Consider the following 15,865-nt stretch of genomic DNA (forward strand, 5'->3'; position numbering starts at 1 on the left):
AAAAACCACACAACCTCTATCCAAAGGAAAATACAAGCATTTCAAATTTACGAGTGTCAGAGGAAACCACCACCCTAACCCCTTCCATTAAACATTGACAGAGTGCTCATCTGCATATCTTAATCTCGAGCAAACAAACCCAAGTTTGGAGTCAGGTGTGCTTAGCTGGATTAGAGATCACTTTCCCTCTCACCCCACCACATGCAGGGCATGAAACAGACAGGAGAGCCTCAAAAACACCATTAGGTTTGGGACTGATGGCTCTCTCCCAAGTCCTTTCTCAGCACGTTTTCCTGACTGGGAGATGCTATGAAGAAAACAAACATAAAAACCACAGGCTAACTTGGTGGGTTCCTTTTGACAATACACTATGTGCCAGGGGGAAAAGAAAACAACAAACCTTCATTCTCTTACAACATGTGCTTAGCTAAGCCCCAGTTCAAATAAACAGCTGTGCCCAGACCTTCGCTCTGGGGGCAAGCCTGTGCCATGAGCTCAGCACACCTCTACCTTGCCTGATGCCAGCAAAGGGCTTGTAGGGTGAGCACAGCCTTTCCTGCTGCAAACTAACTCTTGCTGCAAGAAATTACTCCAGCTTTTCCAGGCAAAACCTGCACTGTCAGAAAGAGCTTTTTAACCAAAGCAACTGTGCCAGCAGAAGACAGAAGACAAAAGAGGCTGCCAAGTTTGTAATGGCCTTATTTAGTCGTCAACCTGTTTGCTTGGCAGAGAAAAACCATCAGAAGGCGCCCTTCAAAGCAGTTCTTATTCACTGGCCCTGTGGGGATGTAAAGGCCTGACCCCACAAGCACCACTGGAGCATCCAGCCCCTCGCAAATGGCTTTTCCTATACACACAACACTCGAGGGGCAGCACTGCCCTGGGTCTACACAGGGAGCTGATATGGCAGAGCGTGACGGAATTCATCACCACAGCAGGCTCACAGTAAGCCTCCTCAGCCCCATCAGCCATCATCTATGAAGAGCAAAACACCAAACACCCCCCTTGGGAAGTGGCTGGGACATACAGACCTTCTAGAGAGAAAAGCAACGACATGAAAAATCCTTGAGGGACTTACCCTTGCCTTTGTTCTCCCACTGTTGCTTCCTTACAAGTCCAGCAAGCAGGAGCCAGCACAGAGGTTTTGCTGCGTTACTGGCAAGGCAGGAACTCAGCACCCACCTGCTCTCTGAGTGAAGCTTTGGCAGTCGCTCAAGGTAACAGGTTAGCAGCATGGAACATTCCTAACCTCCACTCTGTCCCTCTTCCCTCCCATCAGATATGGCTGGGAAACTCTACACACTGCAACAGCTCTTCAGGCATGTCTTTAGGTGACATTTCCTACCTCTCAGTATAATTGTCAGCTACAGAAAAACAGGTCAGTTTTTATCTTTCCCTCCTTTAGAAACAACAAAAAACCCCTGCTGCTGAGCAGACCTTTCCGCATTGTACTTCCAAACCTGGAAGTAAAATTCCATAGATCAATTCACTCCTAATGTCTATAAACCTGCTTGGTCTAGTCCCTACTCACCTCATTCCCTCAGCACGTTATGTGACGTATTCTGCTTTATTCAGGTCACTGCCTCCTCCCACCCCTCACTCGGTCATTCCAGTGAGAGACACACTGCAGTTCAAAGCAAGAGTTCCATCCAAGCTAACCTCAAGTGCCAAAGGATTTGCAAAAGCTAACAGAGAAAGCTCTCAGGAAGCTGACATCAGTTCAATAATCATCTCACTCCTGTAAAAGCGGTCTAGAGCAACACTAAGAACTACTAGCCCACAAGTTTCAAATTTGACAGTTAACCCGGCCTCTAACGAAAGCTGAGAGCCCTCATTTTGACCAGTGAGGGACCAAAAAGCCCATGCTGCGGATGGGAGTCTCCTCTCATCACTGTGCAAAGCAGAAGCACTGACGCAATGCTGCTGTTGGATGACAGCAATGTGCCCAGCACACGCTGCTGCAGGAGCAGAACCAGTGTTTGTGACCCTGCTGGAGCACAGCCCCGCCAGCGCCAGCCCGTGCGTCCAGGCCACCCCAGCCTTCCTTCCCAAGGTGGATTGTGCACAACAGATCTTCATGGATTCTATTTAGCAAGAGCCTACTTCAAAGCCAGCCTGCAAGTACCTCAGCCTCACCCCAGACTACAGCTGCACTGTTTCCTGTAAGGACTCCAAGCTCCCCCATCTCTGTGATCTGTTTCTTGGTTTGACTTCTGTGGAGCTACTTTGAAAATGAAGCTTCAATAATGAACACAAGCCAAAGATTCAGTCCAAGGCATCTCATTCTCATATCCTGCCAGATGAGTAAAACTGTATGAGCCATATCAGGAGAGAATCAGCTCTACCATATGAGCATCTCCCCGTCCAACATCTGTCTCATTGATTAACCAATTTCCCTTAGCATCTATCTCAACCTCTGTTCTATAAGAAACAGCAACTGACAATTTCCCTCCAGCTCCTGCCGTCCTCCCCAGCCACTTCCACAGCAGCTAAAACGTTCAAAATACAGCTCAGGTCTCAAGGCACACCTTGCTATCAGCAGTACAGGTGCTGCTGTGACTCATGGCAACAACAGCAACACGTCCTCACATTGTCAGGCAGTCACCACTGGAACCAAGGACATGCAATTACTGACAGTTTGGGTATTATTTCAGTTTAAAGTTCATTTTTACAAACAGCCCACAGTCCCTTTAAAAATAAACCCCCAGCAATAACAAAAACTTAAACCAAACTAAATATTGTAATTTTTTACCCAGATCAGAGACGGCACTGAAAGGTTTTGGGTGTTGTACTGCCAAAAAAAACAAACAAAAGTCCTCAAACAAAACATCCTGAAACCAAGGAGCAGAAGTGGAAATCAGTACTTACATGAAGAGGCCAAGAATTCTAGTGTCTACATTGAGTTTTGAGACTTCATGTGCTTCCTAGTGAAAGAAAAGATCATTCAAGGGACATCCTATTCCAGCCAGCAGGAAATGTCGTAGGACAGATCTAATCCCCTACACAAATGTCTTCCAGGACCTGAAGCAACTACAGTTACCCGAGACAAGGACCAGAATGGGAACAGCCAGTACTTTAGCCTAAATATCCAGGCTCAGAGTGGGAAGGTGAAATGACAGCACAGTGCAGGTATCCCCATCCAACACAGGTGCCGATGTAGGGAAAGGAAATGCAGAGGCTCAGTCCATGGGGAGCGGCGTGACAGACCAGGAAGGAGAACTGGCTCATATTCCAGCAGCAGAGACAAGCAGAGGAGAAGAGAAAAACAAAAACCTCAAAGGCAGCGCAACAAATACGGAGACAGAAAATTCATTACAAAAGTGGCTAAAGGGAGGGTTCCACAGAAGGACTTTGAAAGATCCAGAGATCTTCAGCCTGTGCTGCACAACAAGCAAACACAATTGCTACATTTCCAGCAATGCTTTCTGACCTCCTGCCAATATGATCCCAGCTGGATTGTACCGGCAATCCCAGAAGCAACGCTAACAGCAATCTTTAAAGCCAACAGCGCAACCAGATGCTGGAGGTGTCCTCATCTGAGGGCAACTGGCAAGTGCAGACCGTCAATAAAACATAAAATGCAGATGCATTATCACTTTGAGTGTATCATGGGTGAGCAACCTTGGGAGAAAAGGAAATTTTCAGACAGGAAGAGCTAGTGACTCATCTCCGGCATGGATGAATTCCATCAGTCCCACTGCAGGCATAGGCTAAGTCTAAGTCACTAAGAGATCTCAAGAAAGGCCATTATTTACATACCTAAGTAACAGCAAGCGTGTACCACAGGAGTTAAAGCATGCAGAACAGCCGTGACATTTGGCAAACACAGTAAGAATTCCTTCTGAGAGTGTACCATGCCATAGCATCCCCAAAGCTCAGTCTCACCTATCCTAAAATGCTGAGCGGGCTGGGAAGCCACCAGCAGAGGAACAACCACTGTCATACTGTCTTTCCAGGAAAAGGCTAGTCCTGAGCACAAGCCGTGCTTATGTCAAAGGGGAAGAGTAAACCCCAGCAGGAAAGAGCTGAAACTGTGAGATCAAGCTGTTCTCCACAGTTAAAGGTCCAAGAATAGCAGGGGCACTCATTAGCCATAAAAACTTGAGTGTAAGGGCACGTACCAACAGCATGAGGAACGCTGACAACGGAGCGCCTGACGGCTCCCAGCCTCAGGGAATCTCCCTTCACTCGTCAATAGACTGCTCAGTTCCACAAAACAGCTATATTCCTGAACCAGACTGGGTAAAGCAGCAGGAGCTGCACCAAAACCCCCAGTGGAAAAACCTCTTCAGTCAGTTGACATGATCCCACTCTCTAGACAACACAGCAGAGACAGCAAGGAGAAGCACACCTGGAATACCTACACGACTACACTGGACCACTGCAGGAAACCCTGGGGGAAGCAGCAGCACTGCAGACGAGCAGTGGTACCTAAAAAGCCAAGTCCTGCCCTTTGTGACTGCGGGTGCTCTCCTCACGAGGCACAGCACAGACAGGACACAGGTGACTGACCAACAAGCCAGTCAATGACCCGAGGCCACTGTGCTGGCTCGAGGGCTCGGGGTAAAGGCCATGAGCCGCAGCAGGGACAACACCAACGAGGCTCAGCAGAGAACAACAGCTATGGCTGCAGCAAAGGAGGGAGGCAAATCTGAAGGGAACTACGAGAAAAGAGCACACAGTCAGCAAACATCCATAGCTGGTGCTGAAACCAGGAGGCAGGAAAAGCCCTGGCAAGCAGATGGGTTAACTCAGCAGAAGTACTCAGAGAAGAGGACTAGAAAACACAAGACAGCCAAGTGGGGCAGGGCAGAAGCCACATGCTCAAGAAGGCTGTGTCCGAGTGAAACGCTGGAACACTGGCTTTAACTTGTCTGTTACAACTTGTATGAGATCATGTTTCTAGCAGTTATTAAAAGACAAGTCACAACAACTTAGAAGGAAATTGGACAGAAAAGCACAAAATACAGGACAGGCGAAAGCACAGGATGTCCTCTGAAAGAGCTGCAGCGGCAACCTTTTTGTAAATACCTCCCAGAAACCAACAGCTTTGTTCCAAGCCAGGCAGTACTATGAGCCAGCAAACATCCATGGTGCAAGCTGGACAACTTTGACTTCCTGGAGATCATATATGGCATGTCCAGCCTGCCCAGGACATTGGGAAGAGCAGTCAGCAGAAATCCAAGAAATGAGCAATAGCCTGCAATCTCATTTACCCTCAATGTTATATACACTGCTCTCATATTCTCTATACCTATGGACTGAAACTCAGACCCAAGAAGAAAAGTCACCTGTACACAAGAGTCTCCAGTTTGGGGTCTGAGCATTCTATTATACCCACCCAAGGTAAAATAAATCCCTGCACTGCTTACTCCCAGGGTGGAATCCACACTCCTTGTCACTACTGCATTTCAATCAGCATTCTGGAGATGCATCCCCAGTTCAGGTTGCCTTGGCACAGTAAGCACTGTGCAGAGGCTCAGTCAGAAGAGCTGCTAGGCGTTTTACTTGGCAGCAGGCTGCCAGCATCAGCCCTGCTCGGGGCTGAGTGCGGGTGAGAGCTCAGCCCTGAAGGCTGCCACGGCTCAGACCCAGCGGAACTCGTGTTATCCATGCGCTAATGGTCACTCCCAGCACGGCAACAGCTGGTGCCTGCACAGAAGGCCTTCTGGTGACCAAACCCCTGCCATTAGCTCAGCCTTTTCTAGTCATTCACTAAATCCAGCAGAGTTTGCTCTACTCCACTCCCTCCTCCCAGAGAGCAAGACTGATCTCACTCCGTGCACTATTTATGTGGCCGAGCGAGGAACTGCGACCTCTTCCTTCTTTACCTTTTCCACAGCCAGTCCGTGTTAGAGCCCCAAAGCTCCTCTTGCAGCCAGCCTAGGGGCTGAGACACAATGACCTCCAGTGGCAGATTCCTGCATGAATTTCTCCCCTTTATCACTAGGCTACAGGGACCGCAGCACTTTGGCCAACATTTTGTATTTCAAGACCAAACCTCTGCTAAGTTTCCTTTCCTCACTAACAGTTAGTGAGGAAGGGAAAGTTAGTTCATTTTTCTAGGTAAACTAACACAGCCAACATTGCACTGATGGCTTTTAGTACCTTTTATAGCAAATAAATAACTTCCACTGGCCATGAATCTGTGCCAATGGCATCAGAACATGGCAGAGCAAAACGAAAAACCAGGGCTGCCTTCCTTTTCTATTATTTAACAGCACACTTCAGATCTACAAAATAGGACATGAATTTTAACAAATGCCTCCTCCCAGGCTCCTGAAGGCGTGGGGAGATATCAGAATTTTAAAGACAAGAAGAGTGAAGCTAAGAGTGATTGATTTACTTACAGTCACACAGAGTCTAAACGGGAGCTGGAAAAAACCATCTGGTGGCCCATACACTCGGTTATGCTGAAACCTCTTGGCAAGAGCACTTGCACACTGTGTTTTCCTAAGATATACCTCACTACTGCTGCATACATACAGACTTCTCTGGGCTACGCAGAGCAGTTCACAGTGAGTTTCTCCTGGGTCATTTTTATTTCACAAAGAGATTCCTGAGTATCTAATTACTAGAAAAAGAACAGAATCAATTCAATACTTACCATATTTATATATAATTCCATTACTACAAAGTTTGCTTAAATAAACAGAAAACAGTAAGTAACTGGCATCAAATTATAGGAAATTAGGTTCTACCTACAAAACTGGTAGCTGTTTTAAGAAGCATCTAGAGACAATAAGAACTTAAGTAAACTTAGAAGAGAAATTTAAGTCCACTATATAGAAAACAGCCACAAGGACTGAGAATAAAAAGAGGCAATATTAAGATCATAGCTCACATGGGTACTTGCACCACAATTAAAACCCTACTAATCAGTACTTCCATCCGTTTTCTAACTGGGAAAAAAAAAAACAGCACCCCAATTTTGTTTCCTGATCTTGATTAAAACAAGCAAACATTGCTAGGCAACTCCATCAGAGTACCTCTTACCCAAGGGAAGAGAAAGGGACACAACACCCAAAGGCTGAAAAACAATCCTCACCAAACAGCAGACACCAGCTCAGAAACTTTTTGCATCTCTAAGAGGCAAAAGCCAACACAACAATCCTGGTTTGCGGTAGCCCGGGAATAGATGCAAGCAAAGGAAATACTGACAGGTTCAGAAGGCACTGCTGGAGCTGAGGTCTAAGCCGAGGCACAGTCAGACCGGTCTCAGGCCATCTCTGCTGCTGTCTGTCCTACATGCAAATTACTGCAGCTTCATGTGCTCCAGGCCAGCCACTTGCAGATCCCCCAGGAGCTCGGGGACCAGTGGGGTGTGTGTTTGGGGTTTGGTATTGTTTTTTTCCCCCGCAGCAATTAAAAACATTCTAATAATTGGTCATGACTTTGCTCCTTCCAACCCAAACTTGGCAGGCAGACATTTTGTAAAGCTTTCTGGAACGGGCTGCAGATAACCTGCCACACAATTTCTGTGCGCTCTCTGTGATGGGTTTCAAAAGAAGTCTTTATTAGAACTCAGACATGTTTACTTCCTTGCAACGAGCACTGTCATTCCAATTCCTGTAATTAAATCCACAATTTTGACAGCTGAAACTGTAGAAATAATTGCACTGTTAGTCAAAATAAGTTGTTACTGTTCAGACTCTTGCCAAGAATGCTTTAAAAGCTTGTACTGTGTGTTTCAAATAAATCTGAACTGAATCTTCATCCATTCCACCTCACTTCCTTTCTGGAGCAAAGATCTCAAAAATCTTTCCTTTTACTGCACAACCTTCAAGTCCTGAGCGAGATTTTCTGCCAGACTACTGCTACTTTCCATACAACATAAATATTATACAACGCTCTTGTACTGAGCCCTGTCACACACATGATGCACTTTATGTAATCCTGTGTCTCTGTCCCATGAATTCATTTCCCACACATGAAAAAACAGAGTGAAGTCAGTAATTTTCTCAGCAATCTCAGAGGACTTTTTCACACCAAATACACCTATTGTACCAGTATCACAAACGAGCAATCCACAATATTACTTCTTTTATGAGACAAGAAGCCAACGCTATCAAGCACTAAAAAGTCTTTCCAACCACTTTTATTTTTCAGCCAATGGTTAGGGAATGCCAGCACAACTCCAGCCATAAAGGAAGACATCTCAGCTCCAGCAAGCAGGTAGGAGAAGCACCACGGTAGACAATAAAAAGCTTTACAATAAAATGTTGCCTTCAAAAGCCAACTCAGAAGTGTTCAAAGCAGAACAAGGCAGTTCACAAAACCCAGCACTTGAGATGGGTAACCTGAAGTTTGTTTTCTGCACCTGGAACAAGAGGCTCAGGCAGCAGCTACTCCACACAGGTCTCCACGTCTTACTCCAAGCAGGTGAGACTGAAAAACCTACTTCCAATAGTGCAGGATCTGGGAGAAGCACCCAGAAGGCTCAGTGAACACGTGGAGCAGCTGGAACAAAGGCAGGAAGCCACCTCTCACATCCCTAATGCGATTATGGGAAGGTTTAGCATCACATCATTTACAGATGGGGGCCATTTGCAAAGTGCCCATCTGCCCAGGGCATGCCTGGCAAGCTAACATATTCCTCTTCAGGAGAAAAGGACTGACCAGCAACAAACACAGCACTCTTTTTGGAAAAGCTAAAAAAAATTGGTAAAACAACCCCAAACATGCTAGGTAACAAAAAGCCTCGAATGTCCTGGTTTGCAGTGCATAACAGAAGCAGATATAAAAATTCATTTGCCATACATGGAATTTCAGTCACATTTGGCATTAATTCAGTGTATTCTACTAATACCTTCTTCTATGAAAAGCATCAGAAAACATTTTTGTGTACCTTAAACCATTAAATTCTAGGTTATCATAAAATGCCCTCAGCAGCAAAAATGGTTTTTACCTTTTACTTCCTGGGAACAAGAAAACATCCATTACAAATCCATGCAGATAAAAAAACAATGAAGAGATCTAAAAACCAGCTACCTTCTTCAAAATTAAACAGCAGTTGGGCACAAAATAAATTAAAAACACCTACAAAATACTCTACAACTCATTGGTCTGATCAAAAACAGGCATAGCATTTGGCAATGCTCAGAATCCTTGTCTCTTCAGAATCTGTGTGTGTCACTTCACATAATACTGAACAGACGTACCGATTTATTTAATAATTCCCCTATTCCCAAAGTTTATTTGTTCCTCACAACCAAATCACCAGGACTGAATGGTGCCTCTCCAGAGGCCTCCTATAAAAGAAGGAAGAAGCTGCACTTGGATCACAGAGAAGTTTGGAATGGTTTGACTGTGTCTGCACTTCAAAGAGGATTACAATGTGCTCAAAAATTCCTTGACCTGCAAAGAGAAACAAATATTGTCAATCACACTAAGTGTTTATCAACAGAATTAGGCAGCAAGTCTATTTAGCTCTCCTCTGCTTTATGCTTTGCTACAACCTAAAGAAACAGGGAAAAGGCTGCTCTGGCTCAGCTGTGCCATTACCTGTCCATCGAGAACATTTCCAGACATGGTACCTGTAATTTAGCAGATGCAGGGATGATGGAATGATGCTCACCCCTCCTGCAGTCCTGAACTAGAGCCCTCTGTCACAAAGGACTGCATTACAAGCAGGTGTCACCCAGACAGGAGGGGGATAATGGCCACCTCAAAAGAGCTGTCATTTGGAAACCACGGAGTCACGCCCACTGCCTGCACACCAGCCGGATTTAACTCTGCTGAACAACGCAGGGCACCTAACCAGGACGCCCCGTGGAACCTCGCGCTGGCAAAGAAATAACGAAGCAATACCTACCAAAACCACACTGCTGGGAGAAAATCCAATACTGGACATCAGCGCCAAGCTCACAACTCCTGCCTTTAAGTTTCAGGAACATCCCTGGAACAAGGCTGTGATACAGCCTGAAATGGGAGCATTTTCCTCTGTCCACTCAAGCCATGCTACTCCACAAAAGAAATCGTTTTTTAGAGGACACGATGTTAGTCTTTTGGCAAAGGCTCTCCTACACAGAGCCCATCTGTAAACATTTTGTCCAAATTCTTGATGTGAAATGGAAACAGATCTTGGATCACACTCTCCAACTGTGACCCTTCCCTTCCCAGGTCAGGACTCAAAGAGGTGGGGAAAAAAAGAAGAGGTCAAATCCCTTCCTGTAGAGAAGGGAACACGTAACTGTGCCAAGACTAACTTCAAAGGCACCACAAGAAAGACAAGCTCTACTTCGGAGAGTAGCACCAGTAATCCTGCATGGAAAACCCTGCCAGGATTTACAGTTTCAGGATGAGCATCACAACAGAGGGAAGAAGCAAGGACAGAGGATCTGGGTCCCCACACAGCACAGGCCAAAGCACAGTGTACCCAGCCTCATCAAGTGTACCTCTTCCCTGGCTCCATTTAGCAAATGCCAAAAATTAGAGCCAACACAGGGCACAGGTTGTTGCCAGATAAACTGATGGCTACCCCAGAAAAAATTCCTGCAAAATCCATACTAAGTTACCCAAGCCTGGCCTTATCTCATCTTGTGCAGATGGGAAGCAGGCTCCCTCCACAGCTGCCATCTCCAGTCATTCCATTGATTAACAAGCTCAACCAGGAAGACTGGTTTTAATCAGGTGAACACTTCCACTCCTAGATGGATCAATGGAGATCAAAGAACAAAGCCGCTTTTCTTGTGAAGGAACACATTATTTCTGAAGAATGGAAAAACGTGTGTAAACCACTGCTGAGGTCTCTAAGTCACTGCAGCTATTCAGATCAAAGTCAAGTTGTCCTTGCTTGACTCCCACTGGGATTCAAGTACCGAACACCTGAGCAGTCATATGATAAACGTTTGGCCTAGCTTTAAAATACGCATTGCCATAGGCTGTAAAACTGTTCCTTACCTGAACGGAACTCGGTGACTTACATATTTTAGAAGCATGGTTAGAGTCTAAAGTGTATTTCTAGAGCAATGGGAATCATCAGTTTGTGCTGCCTGTGAAATTTTACCTTTTCGATCAGGTGATCGTATTTGTCCTTTTTGCCTTTGAAGTCTTCGTTGACATCGAGCGTTAAAATCGGAATTTCCTGTAGATAGTCAAAATCTGTTCTGTATAGGGAGAGGAACAAAGCAGATATTAATAGCTGGAAATAAAGCAAAAAGCAGTCAAATCCCTGTCAGCATTTTCATTGTTAAGAATCCCCTAAGAAAAACTGCATCTATAAATTACAGCCAGGAATTCTGAATTTACAGCGTGGCTCCTGGGATACACCAGTGATTCCCAGACATGCTGCTGCCCCAGCACCTAATGGAATAACAGCACTCCGTGTGTTAAAGCCAGGTCAGCTGAAGCCTCTGCCGCTCAGAGCTCTGCTTGAAGACAACTTGGAGCATGCTGCAATCATGAACGTGCTGCAAAGACACTACTCCTAAGGAAACACTGATAGTAATGTGCCTGCAGCTCAGATTTACACATGGTAAGAGAAGCTGAAGTTTCACTGGTAGAAAAAGCCCCACAGAACATCCTTGCAAAGATTTATCCATCCTCAAGGAATCGCTCAACAAACCCTACCGCAGTGTCCTATGCTGGAGCCAACTTTCATGCTTGTAGTGAAGCTTCTCCAGATATTCAATGGGGATTTCTTGTTCTTCATCTCTTCCACGCAAGTAAATCCTATTCAAGCATTTCTAAAGGCAAAAGACAGTAAATAAAAGTAAGTAAATGGTTATATTGCATGCCAAGAGCACAGAAATATCCAAATTTAAAACAACCAAATGTTTAAAATCATTTGTTCCCATCCTGAGCGTGCCTAAAGCCTCAACAACAAGCCAAAACTGTTTAAGTGTTGTACTTTGTATTTTAAAAATACGTTCTTTTCTTAAATACAAAAACAAAAAGCCCTCAGAGTTACTCCAGTGTGTTACATATCAAAGTCATCTGTAAGCTCATTAGAGCTCTTTTAACCTCATGTTTTTCTCCTGTTCAAGCTAATTTCACACTCAAAGGAGGTATTATTCTGTTCTCTCCTTTTGAACAAATATTAGATGGCCCAAGATCAAAGCAGGGTCATAAGGCCTCGCACACAGGGTGCGCTTTCACCTGGCTTAGTTCCAGCGCCCCAGGTGTAGGGGCTTCACAGAGCACCCCCACATCAGCTCTACCATCACTGGAAACTGTTGTATCCATTCCCTGTACAGCTATATTCCTGATGTAACAGCTATTCCTACAGGGATTTTGTACTTCCCTGGAGTCACTTGCTTTATTCCAGCAGTATTTTCTGGTTTACTGTTCTCATGTATTCTGTTTTCAAAATGAGAAGATCATTACCATCACAGCTGAGTTTAATACACAGAGTCTACATCTGAAAGAACTTTGTTTTTTTAAGTACTTCCAGACCTAGTCACAGCTCAAGCACTGCAGCCTGAGCTGAGCTCTGCCCATGAGGGGCAAGAACACAGAGTTGTTTTTGGTGCTGTACCATTCGTACCCCTCACCTCAGGAGTGGCTCGGAGATAAATGATCCCATCCAGCGCCAGCTTCGAGCCAAACTGTTTGTTCATCCAGTCGTGCCAGTCCTGGTAAATTGTCCACTCGGTCTCATTCATGCAGTCAGACTCGTATAAATTAGCAGCAAAGATGTACCTGTGGACATTGAAGTGATGGAAACAACTTCTCTCAGACACAGGAATTTCTTGGTTTGCCTCAAATACAGTAACTAGAGAAGAAGCTGAGTGGTGACACTGCAGCATTTCTGACCATCTCCTGGAGTGGAATAAACAGCTGGTGTTCTCCTCCTGGAGCTGTGTGTTGGAAGACCACCAACATTTTGCAGGAATAGCCCACAGAACACAGCTAGCTTGTACACCAGGTGATTTATTCACAACAATTAAAACGCATTGATTTTTGCAATACATTACAACAAGGGGAACACCTATGGGTTATGGAAAAGGGATTCAATTATCAGGTCTTACCTTCTGAATCCAGAAACGCAGGATGGGGCATTTACTTACACATTTTTCTGCTGGCCATAAACTAAAGCACGAAGAGTTCCACCTCAACACGAGGGAGAACTTTCCATGAGGGTGGCCAAGCAGCAGCACAGCTGCTTAGGGAGGTCACCCAGTCTCCCTCTGGAAGCATTTCAACCACCTGGCCACACTCCTCTGCCACCCGCTCAGGGAGACCCTGCCTTGGCCGGCAGAGCTCCCTTCCAGCCGTGGGAAGGGACATGACTCGGGAGAGCTCCCCCGGAGCGCCGCAGCCCCACGCACCTGTCGCTGTAGACGGAGCGCTCGAAGAACAGGACGGGGTTCTGGGCGTGGGCCAGCTTGCGGTCCAGGGCGCCGAGCTGAGCCCGGATCCTGCTGAGGCACGCGTACGTCTGGAAGGTGAAGGCCCAGCGCTCCGGCTTCTCGTACATCATGCGCAGCACGTTGCCGCCGCTCCGCTGCGACGTGCTCAGCTCCTGGGCCCGGGGAAAACAAACACACTGCTGCCTAATCCTGGGAAACGCCGCTAAGGGGAAGGCGGGAGCAACGTGTGCCCCGTCAGCTTCGCACCGAGTTCACCGAAACGCACCGCGCTCTTTGCCAGGCTAAACAAAGGATCTCCCGTCCCTCAAAAGCCACCTGCACGGGAAGTAGCAGCTGGATTGCCAATGGAATTACAGTTAAAAAAAAATCCCACCGCTAACACCAAGTGAGCAGCAGCTCTCAATTTCCTAAGACTTTTCATGGCACAGGAAGAAGCCTCTGCACCCACCTGGTTAGTTCACAGTGGCTACAAGTAACTCTTTACCACTTTCAGATATCGAATCCAAGAGGAACTCAGACCTTGTGAAAGCAATCAGCAAAAGTGTTGCTATCACACAGAGTCTGACAAACACCCACTCCGTTGGTGTCTCACACCGGTATGCTGAAATCAGAGGTACGTTTGACTTTTTTTCCCCCCTCTTTTACCTCAAAGTCGTCTCCAGAGTTTTGCTGGACATTGCACCATCTAGCTACAGGCTCGGGAACCACTTCCCACTCCTCATTGGCTTGTTTCAGGATATTCACAAAGGTGGATTTCCCTGCAGCTGTAGGAAAAGCGTCCAGGAAGAACTTCAGTGAGAAACCACCCACAGCAGCGCTATTTAACTAGTGTTCAACTCTGCCTTGCACCCTCATAAACCACTCTCCCACACTCACCATGAGGCAGATGAGGTAATGGAGCAACAGGGCTTTTCTTTATCTGAATTTAAACAGGTTGGACAAGAGGCACCTGGTGGTATTTTGAGGTGTGCTGTGCAGGGCAGGGAGTGGGATTCAGAGATCCTTATGGAGCCTTCCCAACTCCAAAATTCCGTGATTCTGGGTGCTTTACACCACAAACGGGAAAGACATGGGGAAAAGCTTATCCTGGACTTCCACACCAACAGGTGAATCAGTTAACAACTGTAATAGAAAGCTTTTTTTTTTTCCTCACCCAAATCTCCTAATTTTTACGGTGTCAGGGTAAAGTCTCTGACATTATGAATTCGCTTGTTTGTACCTCCTGACCGGATTAAAAGCCTTTTGCGGAGGGAAACGGCCAGGAAAATCTTGTGGAAGCATCCCTGTTGCCCCGCTCTGACGTAGTTGAAGGAGCCGTCACACAAGGGAAAGAGGAAGAAGAGGGAAAGGGGGAAAGAGGGGAAAGAGGGATTTAAGGGAAGAGGTAAGGAAGAAGCGGAAGGAAGGAAAAAAAAGAAAAAAGGCAGGAAGGAGGCAGACAGGCAGTGAAGAGTCCTCAGAGCTGTGCCTCCCCCAGAAGGGGAAAAAGCACCACCTCAGAGCTGCGCATCCCCCAGCCGCCTCTCCCTCCAGCCCTCACCAACTCCCCCTTCCCCGTCCCTTTTCCCGCGAAGGCGGAAGGCGCCGACTCACCGATGTTGCCCTCCACGGCGACCTTCTTGACGCGGCCGTCGGGCCTGCCGCGCTTGGGCGGGGTGGCCATGGCGGCCCGAGGGGGCGCCTGAGGGGGCGCGCGCCAGACCCGGCCTGAGGGGGCGCGAGACCCGGCCCCAGCCCCGCGCGCGCCGCCTTCAAATTTGGCGCGCGACAGCGGCGGGCCCGCCGGGGCGTCCGTTGACGTCACAGGCTCGCGCCGGCGGCCGGGGCCGCCGCAGGCCAGAGCGGCGGAGCGCTGAGCGCATCGATGGCGGCAGGCGCTGCCCCCGCCGCCAGCGCGGCCCCGGGGGAGGGGACAAAGGGAACGGGAAAAGGGGACAAAGGCACCCCCGGCACACAGAATAACTTCCAAACCCCTCCGGGAACGGCCTGGCACCGGCACGAGAGCTGCCTCTCAAGGAGATTGCCAGCAGTTGAACTTAGAGGGCCCTTATTGAAAATCATTGGGAGGACATTCCCAACTTGAGGAAGGAGTTCTTGGCTTTAGGCTGGGTTTCTTCAGTTCAGGGAGGAATTGTTCCCTGCGAGGGTGGGCAGGCCCTGGCACAGGGTGCCCCGAGCAGCTGTGGCTGCCCCGGGATCCCTGCAAGTGCCCAAGGCCAGGCTGGACAGGGCTTGGAGCACCCTGGGACGGTGGGAGGTGTCCCTGCCCATGGCAGAGCTGGAATGGGATGGGATCTGAAGTCCCATTCAAACCAAACCAATATGGGATTCTCTGAAATCCTAAAATCCCCCAAACAGACACCAAACCCAAGGAGATGTGAGTAAAATGGGGCAAAATCCTGAGCATGGAATGGGATGGGTACCAGCAGCGAGGCAGTTATGGCCCCAGATCTGTGTAAAAAATTGGAGTAAAAGCCAGATTTTCAACCACCTTGTTCCAAACTGCCCTCCAGCCACGTGTGAGAGCAATTTACCACGGGGCAGGGCGCTTC

At 47.3% G+C, this 15,865-nt stretch overlaps 1 protein-coding gene across 1 annotated transcript; it reads right to left on the bottom strand.

Moving 5' to 3' along the window:
• Positions 1–8,546: 8,546 nt before the first annotated feature.
• Positions 8,547–15,097, bottom strand: DCK (deoxycytidine kinase). The gene is made up of 7 exons (XM_084204635.1): positions 14,907–15,097; positions 13,959–14,077; positions 13,272–13,465; positions 12,495–12,642; positions 11,572–11,687; positions 11,009–11,108; positions 8,547–9,357 (listed from the first exon to the last, which is right to left on the bottom strand). Exons 1-7 carry the CDS (start codon positions 14,974–14,976, stop codon positions 9,331–9,333), a joined length of 774 nt encoding a protein of 257 aa, XP_084060761.1. The 5' UTR covers positions 14,977–15,097; the 3' UTR covers positions 8,547–9,330.
• Between the last annotated feature and the right edge of the window lie 768 nt (positions 15,098–15,865).

The sequence above is a fragment of the Fringilla coelebs genome (genome assembly GCF_963513975.1).
Source record: "Fringilla coelebs genome assembly, chromosome: 4".
Lineage (NCBI taxonomy): Eukaryota > Metazoa > Chordata > Aves > Passeriformes > Fringillidae > Fringilla > Fringilla coelebs.

What these genes read in the sequence shown, in the direction of transcription:
- DCK (XM_084204635.1), bottom strand. Translation starts at nt 14,976, where the DNA reads ATGGCCACCCCGCCCAAGCGCGGCAGGCCCGACGGCCGCGTCAAGAAG. An exon ending in CGCCGTGGAGGGCAACATCG is followed by an intron (nt 14,078 to 14,906) that starts GTGAGTCGGCGC and finishes CTTTTCCTACAG; the next exon opens with CTGCAGGGAAATCCACCTTT. An exon ending in CTCCAGCATAGGACACTGCG is followed by an intron (nt 11,109 to 11,571) that starts GTAGGGTTTGTT and finishes CTCCCTATACAG; the next exon opens with AACAGATTTTGACTATCTAC.